Here is a 26,659-nt window from a genome sequence, read left to right as displayed (position 1 = left end):
TAATCATCCCTATTCTCTGCCCCTGCGGTTACAAGAGCTCAGGAACTGCCGAAACGGGCCAGGCTCTGACTGTGTGAGGAGCACTGTGATGACCCATCCATGTCCTCATATCCCTTTCACTGGTGATCTGGGTAGAGGGTAGGAATGGGAAGAAACTCTGTATAATCTCAAGAGTTATAACCCAGGGCATGGGGTGTCATCGCTTGCTATAAATTAAGGTAATTTAAAATATATATATTTTTAATAAAATCACAGAATACCCTGAGCTGGAAGGGACCCACAGGATCATTGAAGTCCAACTCCTGGCCCTGCACAGGACTGCCCCAAGAGTCACACAATGATATACCACGTATTTGAAGATTCACATACATGCATTTAGATATACACAAGATACAGATCTCCATATACTTTTTATAACTATATTCTGAGAAGTGGTAATTTCTACATATACACAGAAGAGAAAGCAGAGATAATTGTGAGTTTCTTTTTTGTGCAAGAAAGTGAAAGTAATGGGATAAATGATCCCTCCCAGTTGTGAATGGAATCTATGCAAAGTGTACATTCACCCTCTAAGTGCCGTATATTACTAAATTGGCCAACAAATTAGGTTTTAAGCAAATTCATCACTTCAGAGTGTACTTTTGACCTTCATTTCTCAGTGCCTCAGAACCTCATCATGAGCCATGTAGAAAACATAGTATACAATTATGTAAGTAGAGTATTCCAGAGTCAGCCCGAGCTGCCATAATTCTGGCATATCTTAATATGTAATTTTGGGACTGCCCAGTGCCGTGTGCCACCACAGTGCAAAGAGGCAAGAGCTGTTTGCTGAGCACAGGATACCTGCAGGGAGGGAGAAGTCATGGTCTATTCACCATCACTTTTATTTCCTAATCAGTATTTTCTCTGCTAAGAGTAAATAAAACAGTATTAAATTATAGAGGGGGGTGTTCAAATAAAGTATTTAATATATGCAAGACCTCACACTTTCCTTGGTCAGAAACAGCTATTTTTTTAATGAATTACTGTGCACAGACTCACCGTACTCCTTTCTCAGAGAGCCCTCTACTGACCTAAAACACAGTGTGTTCTACTGAATGATATCTCAAAATATCATTTGACCTGTAATGTAAATACATGCCCTGGTGCCAAGGTAGCTTTCAGTAAGGGAAAAAAACCCACATATGGTACTACTACATTTTTAAGAAATTCTTAATTTTAAGGTTGACAGCTTTAGGGCGAAACAAACATGTTTGTGGACAGATTTCTTTGTCTAATCAAGGGAATGTGGTTTTTAGAAAAATAGAGGGTCAAAGAACTGGCTGTTTTCTCATTTTCCTGACTCTGACTTTTCTTGTATGAATCAGTTAACTTTTTGGAGGGTGATGAACTTAAGAAAACTGCTGCATAGACTGATTCTGCGTAGACTGATTCTGCAGGAAATTTTTCTACAGTAATTTGAGATCCCACTATTAAAAATGCTCATTAATTTATCATGAGTCTCACGACTGCTGCCATTCATCCAGTAACACTAGGTGCTGATTCAGGAACTTTAGCTATAGTAATAAAAATATTTCTTTACTTTTGCAGAATGGAGCAGTTAGGGAAGGCTGATTATTTTGGCACTTGAGATTGCTCATCTTGTGTTTGCAAGAGGAGATCTGAATATATGCAGGGGTTTAAATCCTTATTTACATGGGTGTGGAACCTGAAGCCATTGTTTATAGTTGGGGCAATGTCACAAGATCTCATCAGGTCACTCTGGTCATCAGAGCATGTGGAAAGAGAGATCCTGGGTGCAAAAGATGAACCTCTGAGACTGACAGTGCAAGAGCAAGCCAGGAAAGTTAAATATTTTCATTCACCTTTACAAGGTAAAAAAGGAGTAGAAGTGTTATTTTCAACATGCTGTTATCGGTCACCCTAAACAGCCCAGAATCTTGCCATGCTCTGTCCTCCTCCGTGAAGCCCAGGGATAAGGGGTGAAGGGAGAGGTGCCAGGTGTGAGGGCAAATGTGACTTGAAAGGAATGATGCTGATACCAAAGGAAGCTGAGGCTCAGAGTTCAGGTGAGCTGCACAGTGTCACACACTGCTCAGTCACCAGGATTGAGTCTGCACTAGGCAGTCCAGAGGGCTGTTGAGTCTGTGTTTGGGAGCCTACACAGGCCTGTGACACTACCTTGGTACATTACCTGCTTTCTAACATGGTTTGTTGTGGGTTTGGTAGATTAGCTGCCATGTGTGTGCTGCTTTCCTCTAAAAGTGCACAAATCTCAGTAAAGTGTTGATATGCATAAAATACATTTACATAATACACCCCTGAAAATTGTAGAGAAAGAAGGAAGAAAGAAGGAAGAAAAAGTATGTTGTAGAGGTTTGGGGCTTGAAATGTAAAGGAGTTTCTGCTGCACAACTCAGGTTTCAAGTAGCTGTGTCTAATTCATTCCAGCAGGTAAAATTGGAGTATGGCACAACTGAGGGATCGTGTTCACAGAAGGATAAACGTGGCAGTTTACCTGATTTTTTTATGTTACGCTGTTTGTAACTTGGCATATAAAGAGATCTAAGATGTCTGTTTGGATTTTAACACTGTCAATGTAACTAAAAATGTCCTAAAGGCTCAGCACTTACACCCACTGAGGTTTACACAGCACAGGCACGATATGAAACAGTTTCAAATTTCAGTAGACAAAAAACACCCAGAAAACCCAAGACTAGCGTGTGAGTTTCTGTGGTAAAGAAGCTGCCTGCACACTGAATGCTGATGTTTATTCTAGCGGACTGATCTCTCTCACGCATAGTATTTTCATATCTTCATATCCCCTAAATACCTTTTCATTTTATTCATCTTACAAATTGCTCTTCCTATGACACAGTGGAGGATGGGTTGCCATGTCTGCCTTGTCAGCGAAACCGGATAAAATTTAATGCTTGTCCCTGCAAGGCAGGCTCCATAACAGCATGCCCCGAAAGCAAAACTGAATCTGTGTAAAAGGGACTGTGTGGAGTCTTTCACAGTTTTCTATGCTGGATTTAAACTGTTCATATTTAAAAAAAAAAAAGGGGGGGAAGAAGAAGAAATTGTATGCCACTAGATGTGCTTTATGTTGTTAGAAGTCAGCTTGGATATTTGAGGAATCAAGTTGCCTTGAAAACTGAGTTTAACTCACTGAAAGAATAGGTGGGGCATGGAAAAAATTAAAACAAAGCTGTGATGACTCCCCTCCCCCCCAACTCCACTTTATTTAGTTTCCTTATGTGCATTGTCATGCAGCTTAAAAGATAAAGGGTATATATATAAGTAGAGGGAAAAATTGTATTTGTTTAAACCAGTTATTTTTTGCCACAGCCTTTTAGAGAGTGGTGCAGAGCCACCTGATGTCCTGAGAACTGGCTTTTATAGTGAAATCAGGTTCATAAGTTGGGTAGAATTTCAAGAATACATAGTTCCTAAATGAGTAGGTTGTAAAACTTTAGAAGAGAGAACCTACAACTTCATTTAGGAAATGTCATGTGTTACTGAGTCATCTTTAACACCAGTATTTTTTGTGAGGTTTTTTATCTTGGTGTCACAGAGATAAAGGCAGGGACAGTACTTGTTTCCTTCCTGCAAAGATGTTTATGCTGTAAGGTAAAAGACCTTGCAAAAATGCTTTGATATAAACCTGTTTGAAATATTCAGATTTATTTTGCACTATGCATGGAGTCCCAGAATGATTTGGATTGGAAAGGACCTTAAAGATCACCTCGTTCCAGCCCCCTACCATGGGCAGGGACACCTTCTGCTGCACCAGGTTCCTCCAAGCCCTGTCCAGCCTGGCCTTGGACACTTCCAGGGATGGGGCAGCCACAGCTTCTCTGGGCAACCTGTGCCAGGGCCTGCCCACCCTCACAGGGGAAGAATGCTCTGTAACTCTACAATTATTGTTATGGTTTCTATTAATATTTATCTTTGACGTAATTAGAAGTTCACCAAATACATTTTTGTTTACTGAAGAACACCTTTCACCCAATCAAGTATAGTAGAAGTGTTATTATTTTTTCTTTTTAAAATGTATAAGAAAATCAATATGGAATCAATTAGCATTTGTACTCTAAAATCTTTCCTGAGACTTGATAATTGTGCAAATGTTGCTTCAATTATTGTATGTGTTATATGTGTATTGTTATGTATAAATGCTATTTGAGAAGTTGTAATTTGTGTTTTAACCACTTCAGTATGGGAATAGAATCAATTATGCTGCTTTAGCAGCTCACTTTAGGAGAAAATTGTTGTCTTTACTCTTGGCTAAGTTATTCTTGCATTTAATAATTCAATAGTCAGTCTGATCCATTTTTCACCTGGGAAAAGGGGGCAGAAGCTTGTCTTTATTTTCCATGTATATTCAGTGTTGCACTCGAGGGAATGGTATATCCAAAAATAAGACTATAAATAAGAAATCAGTAGCCTTTTCTGTCTTGCTGCTTTATGTGGATTTGATTTATGCTTCTGCAGCGTTATTACTTACTCCATTCAAATCAATGCTCTGAGCTTTCCTTCAGGTGATTGATTTCCTCCAGATTAGCCTACGAAGGACGTGATTTAATAAACACCCCTTTTACCTGTTTACTAACACACAGATGTCTGCAGTATTACAGAGATACTATAGAATTTCCTAAAGGGCTTCAGTCAGTCATAAGATTTTGATGGTATAACTTTATTTAAAAAGGAAAGAGAAAGCACCTTTGGTCTTACATAGTTGAAAGCAAACTAAAATTGCTTGGAAGAAATAGAAATAAGACAAGAACTTATAAAAAGGAGATAATGATAAAAGGAAAGATACTTATTAGGGCATCATCCTCTTTAATGGCACTTTTCTGCTTTAAGAAAGAAGCATTTTTTTCATGTTTCTGTGTTAAACATTGTGGTAACAGATGCTAAAGTATCAGTAGCAATGTATAAGTGTTGATGTCCCTCCCTAAAATACACTTATGGATATGGATTTGCATTACCATTTAGTAATTTTTTTTCAGGAACAGAGTGTCAAGGGAAAATTTAAGTGTATCAAGCTAAAATTTGAGTGGTTTGTGTGATAAAGTGCTATTTGGGGGTCAATGGTTTGGGCTCCATGTAGAATACCTACATTTTATTAGGATGTTATTTCCTTGTCACAGTTGCTTATCCATAGCATCTGACAGGGTGTGAATGTTCTGGGCAGCTATATCTTGAAAGAGTTCCATGCTGGGCACAAAGGGATTTTGTAGGGCATTTGGATATTTAAAACAGTTTTTTTTGCAGTTACTCATGTCTGAATTATATGGACCTGGTTAGGTTACAGTTTTGTACAGGTTTCTGTTCATCCTCACAGTTTTGTTTTTTTTAACTCCATAATACCTCTCTAATACCTCAAAAACCAATGTTTTCTAATGCTTTCCAACCAAGAACCTTTCGTGTATAATCACTGATGGGAAATCTAATGGTCTTCAAGCACTGATGGCCTGTGCAGTTGGGAAGTTTGAAGAAAGATTTCCTGAGTTGTTAATGTGTAATATTTTAACACATTCCTAAACACAGCATTTTCCAAGTTCACTCTTAGTTCTTTGTTTTTCCTTATAATGGCCTGACATAGTATTATTCCTCCCTATATTTTTTCTCTCTGTATATATGGTAGGGTTTTTTTTCTTCTTGGCTTTTTCAATATTGTGTTTTTGGGGGTAAATCTCAGTAGTTTCACAGTATGTCTTTGCTCAGATGGAGGCTGCAGTCTGATATACAGCATGTTCCTTCAGTCTCTGTACCCAGACCAGTCTGTGGTCATTTCTTTAATGCTTTCTGAGAAATGTTGTTCTATTAATCTTTCTCCAGGAAACTTGTATTCCTGATATTACCCTGCTCTCATCCGCTTTCCTTTGAGATGGGTTTCCTTTTCAATTGCTGTACTATTGTTTTTAATATTACTAAGGCTTGTTGTTTTTCCTGCTACTTTCTATTGTAGAATTAAAATGCTACTTTTGGCACAGAAACTCTCATATTGCTTTTGAAGGATAGATATTATTCTTGCTCCCCCAACACCTTGGGAAGTAGTGTACAATACCATTCTATTCAGTCCACATTTTTATCCACACAGTCACATCACCTGCAGCCATCATTCCATTTAGAGCACAGCCTTACAGGTATTTTTTCCCTTTTTGCAATATCAAGATATGAAGAAGATGAATGAAAGTTTCTTGCATGTTTTTGTCAGTGTGTTTTTATAGCTCCCATGAACAGTGATGGACTTGGCAGCCTAGAGACTGAAATCCTCTCTTTAATCACAGACCAGGTACAGTTCAGCAGAAAGATGCATTTCTATACACAGCCCCTGTAGCATGTCTAAGCCTCGAGCTGGAGAGCCAGACTTCTATAAGTGGAGAAAAGCTCTCAGGCCAGTCAGTCCCTGGCCTCATCTGTGGAACTGTTGAAAAAGAAGTATTTATGCCATTGAGTTTTGTGACAGGTGCTGACATCTAGTCTGGAGTGGACTGAGAGTTCTCTTTCAGTCAGTTGGGAATGCCTTTCTGTAACTTACTGTAACTCACTGCACAATTTAGTGTTCCATCCAGTTTGGAAGTGGTACATCTGTGTGCCTCAAGTTGTCACATATCACTTCAAAAGGCAGTGGATTTTCAGGTCAGCTTGCATTTAGCCCTGGGCTTGATCTCCAGATTATTAGTGCCTGTGGTTATTTATTTTATTTTAGTTGTGTAAGCTCTCAAAATCCAACAGCTAAAACAAGAGAACTAAGTAAAACAGTAAACCTCGTTCCTATGTTGAGTATTGAGTATATTTTATTTGGAAACAAAGGAAAACTAAGGCCCTTCAGAGACTCCTGCAACCATCCTAAGTCCACAGAAGGCATACTGCACAAAATTCTGGTGTGTGGTCATAAATTGTAATCTTTTCACATTTTGTAATGGTGTGTTAGACAGGAAATGGTCCTGGTCACATTCCTTTTCACAAAGATGTGTTTATGGGGGGTTATTAATTTTTCCCTAAAAATCCAATGTAATGCAAGTATGTGCTATTCCAGAAGACGTGCTGGCTATTAAATGTGGTAGAAATAAATTGACTGTTGTTTGGGGGGGCTTTTTGTATTTTTCAGCTAACAGGACAAGTGACTTTGAAAATTGCCAATGAACCAGTTTTGCCGTTTAATGCCCTCGACATCGCGTTAGAAGTTCAGAACAGTCTCAAAGGTAATTTTCATTAGAGGAGTATTGTTCTCCATTAATAGGGGATGGGGGGAAGGGATCATCTAATCCCTAATATGGATTTTCAATTGTCACTTGAATGATAGCCAGTGATTTTACTAGTTAAATAGTGCTAAATAAAATGCAGGGTTTGTTGCTAAAAAAATCCATAAAATAATTATATTTCCTCTGATGTTACTTTCTCAGTTAAGCAGTAATTAGTATTAAAATCTCATAATTACAGTCAACAATAACAAACTTGTGACTGAACTTGATTTTAATTCCTTTCAAGGCTTTGTTCAGTACAAACAAGAGAGGACTTCTAATCACATTGTTGTTTGGATCCTTAATTTTCACAGTCATCTTCCTCGCTTGGTTATTCCACTAACTCACCTTGTTGCAGAGCATGCTAACTTCTCTCTTTTTCCAGGTGTGACAAAGCAGGATAATTTCCCAATACATGTTGTTTGTGTTGACTAAGCACTAATACCTGGAAGCTCCATATTTGACACCGGCATGTTTGGGGCAACAGGCTGAAGTTAGGGACATGGACAAGAAAATTCCCAGTCAGAAAGTAAACAGAAGTCACTGTTAATCACTGTTAACTAGGAAATTATGCTGAGACAATTCTTGTAGACTCTGAGTTTGGCACTGTTTGTTAGGTATAGGAGTACCTTGATATGAGACCATTGCATCAACACTGGGATGCCATTACAGATACTCCTGTGTTGCCTTCTTGGTTAAAGAACAAGCATTCTGCAGTCTTTTTGTCCTATGCTGACAACTGAACTCAATTAAGCCAATAGCCCTTTACTAAAGCAGTTTAAGATAACTCACTCACAGAGTGCAGTTGTGCATTCCCTTTGCTTCTGGGGGTTGCTCTTTTTTTGCTTTGGGATATTTTTCCCCCCCATCTCTACAGTTAGAAGAAAAACATTAATATGTTATAGGGAACTAAACCCATGTTATGCACTGAGATGTTCTCTGCTCGTGTCTAGACTACAAAAGAGCAACACACCTTCTTCTTATCAATTATGAAAAGAATATGCCTTAGTTCCAGTCCTGAAGCCTATGGAGGGAGAGGAGGTCTAGGTTTTAATGCTGTCCAGTCTCACTCATCCATATAAACCTTCTCCTTCAGTACCATCTGTCTACCTCCTTCCATGCAGTCCCTTTTCCCTTGCAGTTTCCTCATATCCTAGTGTATTCAAATGAGATCCAACTCTTTCCTTTTCAAAGTGACTAGTTGAAAGTATGCTGGTTGTGGAGAGCACATAAGAAGCTTAGTCCTTGAAGAATAAATCTTTTGATAATTTAGCTTCCAAACCCTAACATAATTCCTTGAATGTGTACAAAATGAGTTATTTCAGAAGGTGTTTTTCTGGTCAGAATTCATTAAACTTAAATTGTGAAAAGCACATCCCTGACAAGAACCTGCATGAAATGTGAAAGATTCATCCAAAGCATTGTCTTGTTAGGACCTCACAGTGGCAAAATATGCAATAGGCAAAGCCATGTTGTTATCTCCTGGTCTCCAATTATGTCTCTGATATAGATTGCCTGTAGTATCATAAGGCCTTTCAAAAATATTTTTATGTTTGTGGAACTCTCAAGTTGACCTGTTAAACAAAGATGTAAGTTCTGTGAAATCACACACAAACTGTAGATATACTTTAGCAGAATGTGAGATTGTATCTCAAACATAAAGACTTTTGCAATCTGGAGGTGCTGCCCCTGCATTTCATTCACTCCCTACACTATAAAGCACCACTTTTCTGTAATACACACTCATAGAAGTATCATACCTTTTCTTTCATCTTTGCCATCCATCATTGTCAAGACCTAGGAGTCAGTAGGCAAGTATTGGTCTGGAATCAGTGAGCATCTAAAAAGACAAGTAATTTTAGCTCTGTTGTGCCACTTAAACATTAGTTTAGTTCAGCCTAAACACAGCAGGGAATGATCATCAAATGAAAAGTGTGGCTCAGCTGGTATTCCTTCAACTGAACATGAGATGTCTGCTATTGTTCCTCCTTTTTTCTTTATTTTGAGTAACAGGAAATGTTGATTTAAACTGACATTTTTCCTCTAACTTCAGTTAGATCATTTATCTCCACCACTGCAGGGGAGGGGAGATTATTTCTTTGGCTGTAGGGCCAGGAGGATAGATTTTCTCCTAGCTGTTCACTTAGGAGTTTTGTTTAATGATTTTTCTCATGATTTTCATGTCTTCTCTATCTCTGACTTCTGTCAAATAACAGTTTATTTTCATTTTGGAAAACATTAATACAATAGTATTTTTTCTGGTTACTTAAATGAGAAGTACCTTTTTACATGGCTCCTGGGTTTCTTCACTCTTCAAAAGATTTTGAGTGGTCTGAAATTTCCAGCTGAAACTGGCACTGTCTCAGTAAGCTGTTTCCTTCCCCAAATCAATGCAAGCTGTAAATATAGAAAAGAAGATGGTAAATTTGCACGACGTACTAGAAGTTTTGTTCATTAAGCTTAATTTTGTGCCTATGGGATCTGGTACAGCCAGTCTCTTAAATGCACATTTTATTGCCCTATGGAATTTCTCACATTTAAATCATATGTGTAAATACTTGAGTCACCTCAAGTCACCAGTCTCCTGGATGCAGTCACAAAAGATTGTGATATTGGCATATTACACAGCGCTTCACAAACCATCTCTTACATCCAGGATAGTCTGGATGACAAGTTATGTCATCCACAATATGTTCACATCTGGCTCATGGCCTGTTCCTCAGAAAGGTGGGGGAAAAGCTGTTCAGTGGCATGTGTTCTCTTCATTTTCAGCCACCAGAACTCTTGGACACAAGTTACTGCTTTGGGGTTTGTCTGAAAGGAAGGGCTACGACTGGAGAAACGTTTCATTTTGTGCATCTGCTGATGATCCGATGTTTAACAAGAAACCTCATGGTCATAAATGAGAGGAGATGGGTTCCAAGACTGAAATCCAGGTCCCCAGGGCTAGTCAGGCTGTTATCTGTCTGATCACAGATGTGATATTTTAGACAAATTCATAAATAGCTTCAAATATTCTCATTAAGTACACCTTGCCGTTGTATGGTATTTTAGCCTTCCATACATTTAAAATCAAGACTCGCTGCGCCTTGATTCAAATACAAGAACATCTTACTCGACCTGGAATCCTATGAAAACCCAATTTATCTTTTGAGGTAGAGCCCAGGCAAGATGTCAAATCTGGTGCATGAATGATACAAATAGGGCTTTTAAGCCCTTCTGTAGAAGTATTTTGTATGTATATGCAAGTAGAAATGTGTAATCATTTGTATAGAAGTATTTTGTGTTAAGATAAGCATTGTTATTCAAAACATATTTGTAGTTGCTGCTGAACACATTTAGCACTGTGCAGTCTGGATTTGCTCCTTGTAGCCTGTCTTGTGCTGGATTTGAGCCTCTTTAAATTAGTGTATGTTACAGCAAGTTTCAGGGATTGATGATGGAGGTGCTCAGGTGTCTCATTAGGATTAAAAGCTTTTCTGTGTCTTTGCTCCTGACTGTCTCAGCAGCAACAAGTTCAATCACACAGTTTACAAAAATAAAGGGAGCCAGGTTGATGCTGTAGAAGCTGATGCCATTTATTATTGCCAGTCACTTGGGCACACCTAGAATCATGCAGACCTTTCAGAACTAGGTGTCTGTGCCCCAGCCCTGTGGCTGTGCAGCACTAGGCAGGCGAGGTGAGATTCCCCAGCTGTGTCTGTCATCACAGGCTGCTGGTAAGCAAATTGTAGCCATCTCTGATAGGCACTGGCTGAGAAAGAGAGGCTTATGAAGACAAATTAAGTGTGGGCTAGTTTTTCTGCTTCTCCCTGTATGGGAAGTGCAAGAGCTGTGATTTAAAGCTCTCTGGCTGATGCAGTGTCAATTGTGTGTGGTTTCCTATCAGTTAAGCCCTTTCTTCTCCCCAGAATGGATGTTGTACAGGTGTTACAGCAGCTGAAGTACTCGGGGTGATAATAGTAGGCAGCTCTAGCAGAAGTTTAAAAATAATCTGGTTTATGATAAGCCATTTCCAGGAAAGTCTGTGTGACTTTCCGCAGCCCTGATTCAACCCATACATTTCAAACCATCAGGCTAAACTCTGTCCTTAGAAAAATCAATACAGAAACATATATCTCTCATTTGCTTGATGGCTGCGTGCTCATTGCCTACAGCTATCTGCTTGTCTTCAGCTTGGCATCATTTTGTCTGCTTGGCTGTATTTCCCTGATCATTTCAGATGCTTTTCAGTTAATTTCTCCACCTGTCTGTAATGTTCAGAAAGTTTCCCTTTTTACTGTTCCCACCCATTATTCTTGACTGCTACAGAGGGGGAAAAAACAACAATTTGTTATCAGTATGTATGACGGAAATGCCTCCTTTGCCATAAGACACTGATACCTTGTCTTTGGTATCCTTTCAAGGTTAGTGTATATTAGTACCTTCCACCAGTCTTTAAAAAAATGCAAAATTGCATTTTCCAGGAACAAAGCATTTGGTACTAAAGGGAAAGGGTGAGCAGCTGTTCAGCAGCTCTGTACAAAGTCATTGGTAACTTCATAGAATCATGCCATAGTTTAGCTGGAAGGGACCCTTTAAAGGTCATCTAGTCCAACCCCTCTACAATGAGCAGGGAGACCATTCATCAGACCAGGTTGCTCAGAGCCCTGTTGAACCTGACCCTATGTTTCCAAAGATGGGGAATCCACCACCTTTCTGGGAAACCTGTGCCAGTATTTCACCACCTCATTGTCAAAAATTTCTTCCTTATATATAGTCTAAATCTAATCCTTTAGTTTAAAGCCATTCCTCCCTGTACTCTTGCAACAGCCCCTACTAAAAAAGTTTTTTCCCATCTTTCATACAAAGCCCCTGCAGTTCTGCAAGCTCCTTCTGTACTGACATGCATGTAGTGATATGTCACAACATTGCTCTTTAATGGTAGCCTATTTGAAAAGAGTCTTCTTGTAGCAACACCAGATTAGTTTGCTTGGGCAACAGCAGTCATGGTAGCAAAATTGAAGCTGATGGCAATATATTCCTTGCTCTGAGGATGTCTGTGGATTTCTGTTTCTGCCCCTTTAGGGTGCTTCCTACAAAGCTTTTCCATTCAGATTTTCTACTGCCTGGTCTGATCATCCTGTTTTGCACAGCATGAAAAATCTGGTTTGTGAATACAGCAGCACACCATAGCTGATCCTGAATTTGCAAGCTAATCAAAACCTGAAGCAATTTCCCTTCTCTCTTACATGCAAACACATATTTGAATGCATGGTGAGCAAGCATAACTTAAGCTACTGATTTGTGCGTGCTCACTCTCCTATAGGTACTTGTAGGCAAGTACATTCCTAACAGAGGACACAAGCACAATTTAAAAATGTTAAATCTCTAGCAGTGCTTTTCGCTAGAGCAATCAGTTACATGGGGAAAGGCTGTTGTATTCAATGTCTGTAAAAATAAATATCTATTTGGTGCAACCTGTTTCTGAATAGAATCCAGTTACGTTTAGCAAGTGTAATGAAATTCAACAGTGTAATTCTCTGATCAAGAGTACACATGCTCTTGAGTCACTTTCTTGTACTTGCAATTTTATTTTTATAGCCACTAAACAACTAGCTTAGATGATTCACCATGATTCATACCGGAGACAAAAGGACAAAGAATACAAAATATAATAACATGGTGTTGTTTTTTCTTGACTGAAGTAACACTTGTGCTTGATTTTTGCTGCAGAAGCATCACAAGATGTTTAAGACACCATTAGTTAATGCATCCTTTTTTTGAAGAATCATTTGCCCTTCCACTACCAGCTTCTCAACTTAAGAAAAGCATAAATCACAATTTTCCTTGGTGGGGAAGTTCAGGTTTTTGTAGTTTGCTGTGGTAACAGTGGCCATAGACACTTGCAGGTTTTGTACTGAAGGATTAAAGAGGGGGCCTGGGTGTGTGTTTTCTAACAAGTGCTGGTTTAGAGTGTGTGGTAAACAATGCTTCCTAGTCATGAGTGTAAGCAAAAGTGTAGTTGGCTTAGGTGCAAAATGTATGCTGTGGAGAATGAGTGAGAGCATTTACAGGATTTTTAAGTATTGAAGATTGGTCTGCTTGGCTTTATTTCCAAATATAGAATGATGGATTTTCCCTTTATCTCACCCTCCCTATTGAAAAGGCAAAGCTGACATTTGCAATTGTTTATATAATATTCAGAATAAAAATTATAAATGCTTTATGTTACCTGGAATACAAAGTGCTTGCTGAGACAGAAGGATTCATTCTAACAGTGTGAATTTAAACACTTCCATATGAGAAGTCCCAGGATAAGGTACACACAGTGCCTCTTTTATATATAGGAATGGCGATTTCTTCAGCTGCACAGGCTGTTTGCCACAGATTTGAAAATTAAGGATATTTTGCAAAATACCCAAATTGTACCAAGTTTATACACTTGGAGAATGTTCTTCTGAGGGATCAACCTTACTCTATCAGAATTAAACTACTCCAGACTCAATCAGAAAGATACCATTCCTGTGCATCAAGGTATCACAGTACCTGCTATCTATGCTAGTTAGGGAAAGGTGGCTTGGTCAAGTGGCATTAACAAAGGAACTTTGTCCCAAACCAGAGCAGACATAAACTGTCTTCTCTCACTCCTGTTCCCACTGGGAGCTCCTGCTGATTGTGGAGATTCATCTTGATGTCTCGGGAAATCTGACATTGCTTCCTGTGGGCCAGGCTGAAAATGCTTAGAGGGTGATGAGCAATTATACTGTGCATCACTTACCTGCCCTGAGTTTTGTTCCTCTCTCTTTTTGTTTTCTACCTTTTCAGTGCAATATTATGTTTGTTTCTTTGTCTTTAAACTGTTCTAATTTCAACCTATGGGGTTTGACTTTATTTAGATTCTTCTCCCCATTCCATCAGGGAAGTGGGAGGGCATGAGTGAGCAGCTTCATGGCACTTAGTTCTCAGCTGAGGTTAAACCATGTCAGTGTTCTCCAATTACTATTTTTGATTTCTCCATGTATCTATTAGACAAGGAAGTTTAACATTCATTTAACTTGTGTCTTGGGCCACTTTCTTGGTTTAATCATCTCAGTCACTAAGATAATGAACTCACTGACATTTTTACCTTCAGCTCCTAAAGCTACATTGTTAATGTTGATGAATATATCCTTTGAAAGTTCTAAGGATAGTTGATTTTCTTGTCAATAGGCAAAGTGAATTTTGGCCCTAAGATAATTTCTGCATCCCGGAAATGTTTCTGCTGACTGAAATTACTTTTGACTTTTTATCAGCTTCAGACTGCTTTCTCTCTCCATGTGTTTGTAAAAATGGAAGCAGTCTCTGCATACACTGGGAAAGGAGGCCATGCACTCCACCTGCACTGCAGGTGGGAATGGACTGCACATTCACAATGTTCCAGTTTCCATTTCACATTCCTCTTTCTGGACAATGAAAAAGGAAATACTGAGATCAAGGTGTGCTCCAAAGTGCTGTGGACTTTTATTCTTTCAGTGTCTGTGTAGCACTCCCAACAAAGCAATAGTTAACACTCCAAGTTTAAAAAGTTTTGAAAATACAGACTGGATTAGAGCATATATTTGAGTATCAATTAAAATTGGCTCATTGGCATATAATTTAAGTGATTAAGAGGAACAATTTCAGATCTCCTCTACAACTGCTGTTAACCTCTAGGATTCTAAAACACTGAATCAAATTAGACTGCATAGTTCAATTTTCTATCCAGCAGTTATTATGGAATCCAAGCACAGGCTTTCAGACTTGAGAGTAGTAGCATCAAATGGCATTGAGTAAATACTGTCTCAGAAGATGTTATAGTTCCTGATTTATAACCACTGCTTCCTGCATGCCTGTTTTTCCAATGCTAGATTTCAAGCCGTACCCCAAAATCATTCCTCACAGCTTATTAGATCTTAAAACATCAGAGCCCAAATTGATCTTTGAAAAGTAGATCAGAGGTTACATAGAATGATCTATGGCTTTTCTTCATTCATTACATACTACTCAAGGGAAAAGAGGCTCAGGTTTTAATTGGACTATTAATTTTGACTTGTAAGCAAGAGTAATAAGTGGTGTTCTCTGAATCACTGGCAGCTGTCTTGCCCTTGCTGTTCCAGGGGATGAAGAAGGTGTTCCTCAGCTGCTTGCAGTGGCCTCACGTTTGAGGGACACGGCCGAGCTGTTCCAGTCGGATGAGATGCGCCCGGCCAATGACCCCAGGGAGAGAGCTCCTGTCAGGGTCAGGATGCTCAATGATGTGCTGCAGAGCTTGGAGAAAAGCTTCCTGCTTCATCAAGCTCCTCCAGGACTTTACAGGTGGGATGTTCCGCACGTTCTTTACTTGAGCTGAAATGGTATTCAGCATTGCTTGGTTTGAAAAACTGTCATATATTTAAAAAAAAAACCCTCAGTGAGTATCTAAGATTAAAGCTATTTTTTCCTATCACACCCTTGCTGCAGAAAACATTAATTCATTACAATACAAGGGGTCATTAGAATGCAGCACTGTAGCATTTCTGTCATGACATCTTTGCTAACAAGATGCACAGTGTGATGGCAAGGCAGGCAGTGTGACAGATACGTGTGTTAGACGGTACAGTAAACTTCCAGAAGAAGAAAATATTTTGAAGTCTAATACTGCTTGACAAGCTCCACCTATATTTTATTTAAAACTTTTTACAGTTCATTGAAGATTCAGAATTATACAAGATACTCCGTAGCATTATTTAACATATTTAATTATATAGCAGCATTCTTGGATGCATTTCAAACCAGTAAAAGTCAGTACAGTGCAGGGAAGGAGGAGGCCTTAGTCAGTCACTATTCATAGCATCTTGTCTCTGGTTGGAGCTATTCTCTGAGAGGGATTCATCTGCACTACCCGGGTTGATTTTAAGACATTGTAGTCATTCCATCTTTTACTTCTAAGAGAAAAGTCTACAGGTCTATATCTCTCACCATGGATTCCTCTACAAGTTAAAAAACCAAACAAACAAAATCAACCTTACAGCAATCAGTAGGTTTAAAAAGTTTGAAAAACAAGAATTGGCCAAGCCTGCTCTGAGCAATGCCTGGTGCTCTGGCTCTTCAGGAGAAGGAGTAACGTATGTCCAGGTGCTTCAGTACAAACTATCTGAGCACAGCAGCCCATCAGTGTAGAGTTCCATGGCTTGAACCCAGGGGCATGTTCTGAGTGCCCTGGGCTGTGCAGGAGGCAGTGTGGGCTGTGTGACTTCCTCAGGCCTGCTGGGATTTTTGTGAAGAACTCTGAGGCTGAAGATATCCAATGGCTCATCCATACTGCTCATTAGGGGACATTCCCAGCTAAAACTGCCCCTGAAACCATATCCAGTTTTACTTTAGGGAAAACTGGTTGGCATGCTCAGAAAAGAGCTTGAAAAGCAAATGGCATAGATATACGGGAGACAGACCGGAGCCAGGACATAGAAGTGAATGAGGTATCTATGTTATTTTGGAATATAAATTTACTGGCAACCAGAACTGACTACAGTAACAAAACAATTGTTTGTTTTAGTTGATGAGAAAAATTATCAAATGTCTCCTGCAAGTGATTGCTTCGAGTGGACTTAAAATAGACTCATGGTTGAAGTAGACTTGAGAAAGAAAGCAAAAAGCACAGCAACAGGAGGAAGAGATTTTTCCAAGCATTAGCAATGGCATAAAACAAGTGCAGTCATCTTTTAACAAAAGCAAAGGGGGAAAAAAAAAAGGTTTTTGTAGGGAGCTCAGCAATGTCAATGAATAAGAAAAAAGTCTTACAGCTATGATAAAGAAAATATAATTATATTTCGGAGGGAGCTAATTTACTTCCTTCCTGCTGTTACTGGGTTTATAACATAAAAAAATAATCTAAAATGTGATTAAATAAAGTCTCATTTTCCAGGTTTAGCACTGCTGTCTGTCTTGTCTGAACTGGTATGGTGTTGCAAAGGAGCTATAAAACTGCATAATATAATGTAATGTATCTGTGTTGCATCGCAAGGGCACATTGTTGAATCTGGCCCAGTTCTTTATTTGTAAAGATACATTGTGCCAAAATTTAACATTTCAGTTCTTGCACTGCTTGCAGTATTAAGTTTGTTATTTATCAAAATGTAATTGCTAGATATGCAGGTATAATGTGACTTAAATTTATCACCTACTCTTCACGGTACTTCAGTGCAGAGTAAAAGTACTTTCACAATAGACAGTGTGGAAGTGAACATTTTGTATTTGTTCCCCTTCTGACTTAATTAAATTTGACAAAAGATTTAATGTTAGATGATAAGGTTCCTTCAAAGTTTGGGAGAAAACACTGGCTTTAACTTCATTCCAAATAAGTTTACCAAATCTCATTTGGAACAAATAGCAGTAAAGGACACCTTGTATGTCATCATTTAGATAGTAATTTTAAAAGAATACACTCTTTGTACCATTAAAAATCTACAGTGCAGTTTCTTAATTAAAAAAATTATTTAATCATATGTCTTTATTTGGACTATCACTTTTTAGGGATCGAAAGTAATTCTATTAATTGATGGAGTTATATGAATGTATTTTGTGTTCTAAAGCTATAATTGTATCACAGGAACACTAGAAATACTTGAGAAACCTGATACACTTTTTGGTTTCAGTTGTATAACTTCAAGCTTATTCTTTTTGTAATTTGGTAAAAAAAAAAAAACAAACAAAAAAATCAGTCTCACAACCAGGACCTTCTATGCCATGTTTCATCCCAGTCAGAAGATTGATAGGCAAGTTATAAACCCCTGAAATAGTGGTTTATAATGGAAATGCTGGCAGCCCTTTAACTATAGCAGCACAAGCAGTACAGCAATAAATACTGTGCTTCATCTGTAAACAGAAATTTAGGATGCAGTTTGCAGCCTTGACCTTCAGGCTCCAACTGTGTTTAGATCATTAAGATTCCATAAATACTGTAATTTACAGCCTTCTGAAGGAAGAATTTGTGTGCACAGTAAAGGACGTATTCTTCATGAAAAAATGATTGCTTCCTGTATACCCATTTGGACTCATATTCTCAACCTCAATCAAAGTACTTGACAAATTTGCTGAAGTTTTAGGCATCATTTTTAGGCTTGTGTTCGTCCTAATTCACAGCTCTCTGGATCTATAGTATGTTTTCTGTCCTAGAACTTGAATTAAAAAGAAAGGTGGATTTTTTTTATTTCTTTATTGCAGGAGGTAGGTTGCAACCTACTTGTTCTTCTCCACTACAGGGGAACTAATATATCTTTTATGTATCTTTTTTTTGGTTTTGTGTGGTTTGCAAATAGATTGCCATAGCAATAGTCTCTTACTGCATGTATGTACTTAAAAAAATGTCTCATTGCAGTCAATGTCAAAGGGCAATATTTGGGGATAATTTATGCATTATTCATCTATAATGAGAAGTAAAATTATTCAAATTGCTCCTTAAAAATAATTGGGTTAGGGTATCTGACTAAATTTAATCATGATTGACATTGGCAGGTTGTTCAATACAGGGTCAATAAAGACTGCAGTTTTGATGCTTATCCTTCTTACCCAAACTTCATGACATTGAACTGCAAATTTGTCAATGGCACACTTTCCCCATGAGACTGTATTTCCAGCTGAGCTGCAAATATACAAGTACAGCTTTCATCAGGGTATTTTAGTCTTATCCAGAAATTTAGGCGGAATGAAAAATGATAGGTTGAGAAATATGATCCTGCTTTGTGAAAGTTACCCTGGGACTTGATTTGGGGTTAGGACAAAATTGCTGAGTTTTATTATACCTGAAGAGTTTCTTTGATTCCCAGTGGCAACCCTGGGTAGATTTTCTATTTCCAAAATAAATGAGTAGGAACAAAATAGGGTAGCTATTTCTATGTTTCATTTATCTGTCTTTGTTTCTCATAACATAATCCTAATATGGATAATGTTGTGGGTTTATAATTTGTCATTATTTTAATTGAATAATCACTACAAATTGATTTATTTTATTCTTACCTCTAGCCATTTCTTGCTTTCTACTCTTGAAATATATACTTGTGTGAAAAATTTCTGTATGTCTGATTATCATATTTTGCTACCCATAGTAATAATCACAGATTACACAGCAGTGGCATGTACAAGATTTGGTTACTTTAGGCACTGCACTTAGGGAAGAAAAACATCTCAAGTGAGTTGTCTGCTCAATGAGGTGGCCAGACTCAACAGACACAAGAAAATATTCCCTAAGTACCGATCACGTCTCCTGTCATGCTTTTGCATGCTTTTCCCTCTACAAAAATGCCTAGCAAAACACTGGCACCAGCAATATCCTGGACAGCAAGACATCATGTGTCTTCCTGGTGTTTATGAATCCTGAGTTCAAATCTTGTGTTTGCCTAGACTGAGTAAGAGTGTTCCCCCTGTTACTTGTATTTTATTGTATTTCTTATATTTGCTGATCTCTACAGCTTCTGACAACCTGTCAGCCTAATGTATCTGTCAAGTGTGTGTGTGCACTCCTCAGGTACTTACACAGCTTCTGTCTCTGTGTTGAAATAGCACTTCAATGAATAATAATATTGCAAAGAAATGAGATCATGAAGAAAACTTCTTGAAGTATCAAACACGGGACACTCAGTGCAGTAAGATGTCCTTTCTAACTGGAAGTCCATGTCTAATCTCCATAGCACTAAGTGTGCAGCATTTCCTACAATACCCTGGCATGCTCCCACCAAAATTCCCAAACCGAAAAGAGTCACTAAAATCAGAGTTTGTGTCTTAGGTCTTTAAAATTAAAGCCAAAAATAAGTGCACAAGGGTTCAGGTTGTCATTTCTGCTCCAGTTTCCAGTTTGGTGGGTTTTGCTCCTGATGGAGCATTACCTAATGATCAGTTATGTGCTGACTGACAGTTCTTTTAATAATTTTATAAAAGAATAAAAGTCATCTTGTGGGAAATTTTTCTTTTAAGCGTTTTGTCTTAGCATGCCAAGTTTATCCCGTTCATTGAGGCTCAGTGCATCTGCCACCACTATTTATGGAATTGTTGCAAGGGTGATTGTGCTTTGTCTAATAGATGTAATTGAGTGAATTGAGTAATAAGTAGGTGAAAAGTAAGGATTTGGGAAGCAAGCTGTGTTTTCAACAAAGACCTCCAGCAGTTTTTATTGCTCATTTGTACTAGTTTAACTTCTTTTCTTTGCTTATTTTTATCAGGGATACCCAAGCGTGACATTAACACTTCACTGGGCTAAAAAATTACAACAAATCAGTTTTAATGCACTGAACAAAATGCTGGCAATAAGCAAAGATAGCTTGTGCACCCGAATTTGCCATAATTAAATGAAAGAACAATCAAAAGGTATTTTAGTACCATACAAAAGAGTAATTTGCTGCTAATCTCATGCCACTCAAGTGTGTGTTGTTCACCAGAACAAATGTTTTCCTTTCAGGCTGAGATTTGTTATATATGTAGAGTCTACTGGATTTATTTCTGCTTTGCTGGTAAACTGCAGCAGATTCTCAGGTTTCAAAATACACATGCTCTAAGAATCCAGTTTCTACAGATATGTTTAGTAGGAAAATTAAAGACCTTATTAAATCTCCATGTTTAAACAAGCTGCTCATTGGATTTACAGAGGACAGGCATTAAAGCTGCAAATATCCTGCTAATCTTAAACAGGAACATGGGTAAACATGTAGTGCAATGTCATCTGAAAAATAAAACAAAACCCCAGCCCAGAGTTTCTGTTGAAGACAGTAATTCTGTCTCATTTTATGAACTCTGGAGATTTGGGGTTGTTTTCTTGTTGGTGTTTTTTTTTAATTTTGAATTTGTCATTTATGACTTTAAGTAGAAAATATTCCTGTCTACTTTGTTGTAATAATTGAAACACTTTGGACTGACCTGAACCAAACACATAGAGCTTTTATTGTTCTGCATTGTATTATGTGGAGCAGAGAGTGATTTGATATGGTGTTGATGATACTTAGTGTGGCAAATATTGAAATAATTCATGTTGCACTGGCAGTAGTAGATAATGTTCTGTCTTGTATTATCTGCCATGTGCAATTTCTAAATACAGTGCTAGAATTATGTTGGGGGAGAAGGACAGAATTGTGTACTGGTTGTAGAATTGTGTACCTCAGATTTTGCCATTCAGTCAGAGTAAATGTATTTTTGTCTTACTGCACAGCAGTGATTTCCCAATTGACTTATGACCTCCCTATCTTGCATATTTCAAAATTTGCAACTTTTTCTTGTATAATTTTCCATATTTTATAAATTGAATTGTGAATGATGGCATTACTTGTTTTCCTTTCTAATCGTTCAGTGGTGCTTCCCAGCCCTGCAGTTGTTCAGTCCCTTCTTTCTGATATGCATTTGTTCAAATGTGGTTTTGACACCCAAAATGCCTTCCCATTTTCTTTTACCTCATTCTTTTGAACTCTACAGTGTTTGAGCAATCTGATTGTGGTTTATGCAAATGTAAGTTAGAGATGACAATATCAAACCTTCAGGACAGGAGTGACACGATTGCAGTAAAGGCTTGCCTTATAGATCACTTAATAACCTACTAATGGCAAGAAAATCCCAGTAAATATTCCAGGTATAGTTTTATGTTTTCTCTAAGAATGAGAGAAGGCAAAAAGAAATTTTGTGAGATAGGACAGTGGCCACTCTGTACAGTAAGGAGATCTAAAATGTGGTGCAGAGCTTTGGAAACCTTTAGTTAATGCCTATGTACAGGATGATTTTTCTTCCAATTTTTGGTAGCAATCACCGAATTAAAGGACTATGTTCTTGGTTTATATACTTTGTGTGTCTGGTGTCCAGGTTTTATAAAAGTGGGAACAATCATGCAGAGTGTTTACAGCATAGTCAAAAGTGGCTTTATCAGAACACTGAATAGATCGAGTCATCTCTGCAGGTCACCCCTGATTAGAAAATCACGTATAAGAATATAATTGCAATTCTTAACTACCAGGTTATTGTTTCTAATCCTAATGCTGGAGATGAACCAGTTAGTTGGTGGCATTACAAGCAATGATGTGTGTTTAACTATGTTGGTACAAACTAGGAAATATCTGACCCCTGAGCAGACCCTGAACACTACGTTCCAATAGCACTTATTTAGCTATCATTACCTTTAAAAACTCAATAATGTGTTTGGCACATGTAATTTCAGTTTAAAATCATAATTTGAGTCAAATTCATACATTAAGTCACTAGCAAGAATCTGGAGTAACAACCTTGATAAATGGTGGACTGAAAGTACAAGAAGCTTTCCCCAGGATACATTTTTCTACCAGTGCTGCTCCCCAGAACAGGCAGAGTTAGGAAAGTATAGAGGCTGTTTAATTTGTGATGGGCCTGTAGATACAATATTTGAGCACCTTGAGCATTCTCTGTGCGCTGGGCAGCTTTGGGAGCAGTTCTGAACAGCCCTCCCAGCCCCTGTGTGGGGGATGGAACAGAGCTGTGGGTGTTGATTCTCTGGACCAAACAGGTGCGATCTCATCCTCTGGGACAGTGACTCTGTAACATTCCACCCATGTGTGGAGCTGCCCCTTTATCCCAGCACACATCAATAGCAATTACTGGCTGATAATGCTCTTACAAATTCCTGCTATGCTTATTATTTTTCTCATGACTGATAATCATGCTGAATTATGCCCTTTCTTAATACTGAGGAGAGGCAATAAAGTGAGTGAAACTCACACTCCAAACACTTGATCCATATGAGTGGCAATTGAAATGTTTTTTCCCTTTGGAATCACCGATACATGTAATAGCCATGAATTAATGACTGTATTTGTTGTCTTGTAAATTTTGACTATTTAAAGAGCAATTGCTGCATAAATTCTACTGAATTAGCCATCTGCAGACATGTAATTATGGCAGACTTTAAAGCTTATTTAAACAGGGAACAGGAAAATCTTTTCATTACACCTCCAAAAGCAGAAAACCACTGTAATCAGGGATTATGTCATGTCTGGAAACCAGATTTCTCACTTCCGTGATAGGTAGGGTTAACCTGGGTTTACATGCATGCATTAATTTATTTTTCTTGTATGTATTTCTCATGAGTTTTCTTCCATCCTTTTAATTAGATTGATTTGTGTATTTAGAGTTCTCTCTGTATTATGCATCAGACCCATTATGTTTGTGATCCAGTAAATATTATTATATGTATTGTAATTTAACACAACCTTGCTTGGCCTGAAGACAAGACTTTATCCAGGAAATACGATTCCTCATGCTTCTCAAGAGTGTGCATGGTCTTGGTGTTCCAAAAAAACCAATTTTTTCTTTTTTGTAAAATGACATTTATTTTAATATCAGGCCTTATTAGATGTTTTATCCCATTCCACAGCAGTTGTTCTGCTAACTGTAAAAACCCTGTCCCAGCTGTTCCATGAGCTCTCATGCCAACAACTAGCAAGTCGTCTGGTTAGGATGCAGTTTCCCCTCAGTGTCTCTTGCTGGCAGATCTTGCTTGGGTCTTTGCTTATGGTGCTAAATAGGGCAAGAACATTCAGTTACAGAGAAAAATCTGCTGTGATCTCAGAAAGCTATACAAAGTATTAGATTTTGGATTTATTAAATGTGACAGAAACTTAATATTTTATACATCATTTCATTTTTCTTATAAACAGTAGGGTTGGTAACATTTTTTAAACCCAAGAAATATATGATTCCAACATTTTTGGTCATGACAGATGAGAACCACTCTTGTATGTCTCAAATATTAGCCAGGAACACTGCTCAAATATAGTACAAAAATAAATAGGATTCAGTGGGAAAATAGTTAATATGCAGAATTCCTCCACTAATGTATTACCCAGGCAACAGGGCGTAGAAATTTGGTGATGAGATCATTAAGAGGAAAATTACCTTAACTGGGATTAAAAAAAATGTGTTAATTTTGAGTGTGTGCATGCCATTGAAGGTAATAAAGATACAACTTTAGGCATTTCTTTACAAAATATATTATGAAATAATTAATCTTTTCTCCATAGTTAACTTTTATAATGGCCTATATGATTTCAGCTATGATGGTAATGGTTTCACATCACATGATGTGGAGTTACTTAAGATGATAAACTTTGTATCAGAACTGGAGACCAAGGTCAAACCTTCTTCCTGCATTAAGCCCTGAGCACTGACTGCTGCTTCATTTAGAAATGGTATTCCTCCTTGGAATCAGATGTTCCACAGGATTTGTAAATAAAAATCCCGAGGAAGCCATCAGAACATCAGCTGTGAGCCATTTGGAAATAATTTTATTAATTCACTTCCCTCAAGTCCTTGAAAATAGTAGCACATCTGCTTTGAATTCAAGTGTTTCAGACTGACATCCTCAAACGACAAATAGTTTCCTCCAAGTTATTCACATAAGCATATGTTTCTTTCACTTCAAAAGCAAGTGTAGCATAAATCATTCAAAAACAACATGCCTACATTTGTTACCAACAGCTACATTATTTGAAAGTTAACAAAGTATATTTCATACCAGTTGCTGCCAGCAAACAAGATTTTAAAATACAATTATATCAATTTTGTTCAATGCATCATCACTCTTTTAATTATGGATGCCAGTCCTCATTCTAAGAAATCACAGAAAAATTTTTGGTGGATTTTCAAGGAATTTTTACATCATTCTCTCATCAGCTGCATGTAGGGTTTGAAAGCTCTGTGGCAGAGTCTGATAGTTGGGTTTGTGGCTCCCTCAAGAATTTCTAGATGAAGTCACTTAATTAATTTCTGTAAAACCTTAGGAAAAATAGTGCCTGATGAGAGGACTGCTCTGTGCAGTCATTCTGCACTGTTGAAGCTGTAGAAGGGATTCTTCTTACTTACTGATCTTGTTTGCTTCAAAGCAAGGAAGAAATCAGGCTCCTAAACTCAGCAAATTTTCACCATGAAAAACCTGTGATTGCGTGGTAATATAGATGTGCAGCACTGGCAAATAGGTGTTTTATTGCAGCCTGATTTTACTCAAACTCAGTCTTTAAACTAGTCAGACTTCTTAGCTCCTGTCGTCTTATTTGAGGCTGTTCCAGAACATTAGTCCTTTTGTGATTAGCTACTTGCATCAAGTTTCCAGCTCCCATTTGCTTATGGTTATTATATATTATACTAGACACTGTTTGCTGTCACAAGTCACAGAAATTAAGAAATGAAGTAATTACTGTTTATTTAATGAAAATTAAAAATTTAAGCTACAAGTTGCCATAGACTCATTTTTTTTCAAGCTGCTGCAAAACACTGTCTTATTATCAGAAGATCAAGATTAGCATTGTTAGTTTTATGTTATGTCAATTTTTTCTGTTGGCAGAAATTATTTAACTATGAAAAGAATTGTTTCCTTACATGTTTCAGAAAAGAAGTGAATGTTTGCTGTGCATGTTGAGATTTGGTCATGAAAAAGATCCTCAAGCAACCTTTCCTGTCTTTGATTTCTTTAATAGATTTTTTGCTGTCACTTTAGGATTCTGAATACTCCTATATGCAAATTGGAAACTGGTGGATGAATTTGTATCGATTCCCAGGATAGTTTTAAGGGCAGGAATGTCTGTAGGTGAGGTTAGGATGGGTGTTCATAGACTCAGGTCTTTAGTTGGAGATTGTCATCAAGTTGATGAGGGCTGGCTGCTCCCTACCTTTAAAAAAGTACTGTAGGGAAATAAAAGATCTGTGTCTTGTAACCCACTACCCTTCCAGTTTGGCTTCTCTCTTTCCTTTGTTTATTTGGCAGGCACTCAAGCCAAGCCAAGCATCAAGGCACTTCAAAGAACTGCCAAAATCAGGATTTATGTTTTTAATGAGCCCTATTCTAAACTGACCTCTCAGAAATGTATTCAAACCTGGAAAAATTGCCTCCTTGTAGTCTCTTGTCCCAACCGTATCCTGTTCATGCAGACTTACCATAACCTCTCTTTGCCATAACTGACTCAATTAGGGGTGTCCTAATGCCTGTCTCTTATGGAAGATAAATTTCTGTTTAGCAGGGATGAATGTGTCTGGTTTACCACTGTCACATAACAATGCCTTTGAAATGCCTTTCAGGTGGTTAGACTTTATTTAGGTTTGATATCTAGATTACCTGTAGCTTATCAACTGTTGATAAGCTGCAAATATATACCTTTCAGGCACACACCTCTGGTGTACATGATTTTAATACATCACTTCTGGAATATATATTGGTAGAACAGTTTGCAGCTGGTAATTATGAGAACACTGAGGGAAGGCAGTTCATGGCTCTTTAGAGAGGACAGGATGTGTGGCAAACAAAAGTTAGGAATAACATATTAGCAATAGGGGGATCCTTAAGTATGATGAGCTGAGTTTTGTGGGGGTTAGGACAGTGAAGAAATATTGACATTTCCAGCTCTAATGACATGTAATGACAATTTACCAGG

At 37.9% G+C, this 26,659-nt stretch overlaps 1 protein-coding gene across 10 annotated transcripts in view; it reads left to right on the top strand.

Moving 5' to 3' along the window:
- The window catches only part of NAALADL2 (N-acetylated alpha-linked acidic dipeptidase like 2), a 439,661-nt gene that overhangs the window by 401,258 nt on the left and 11,744 nt on the right, over positions 1–26,659 (top strand). For all 10 annotated transcript variants that reach the window (XM_071566282.1, XM_071566279.1, XM_071566281.1 and 7 more), the window contains 2 exons: positions 7,124–7,217; positions 15,374–15,572. In XM_071566282.1, the coding sequence (XP_071422383.1) occupies positions 7,124–7,217; positions 15,374–15,572 (293 nt within the window). The remainder of the gene's footprint in view (positions 1–7,123; positions 7,218–15,373; positions 15,573–26,659) is intronic.

This window comes from Pithys albifrons, chromosome 11, assembly GCF_047495875.1.
Source record: "Pithys albifrons albifrons isolate INPA30051 chromosome 11, PitAlb_v1, whole genome shotgun sequence".
Classification (NCBI taxonomy): domain Eukaryota; kingdom Metazoa; phylum Chordata; class Aves; order Passeriformes; family Thamnophilidae; genus Pithys; species Pithys albifrons.
Note: the sequence above shows the minus strand (reverse complement) of the source record. Positions and strands in the feature narration are given on the sequence as shown.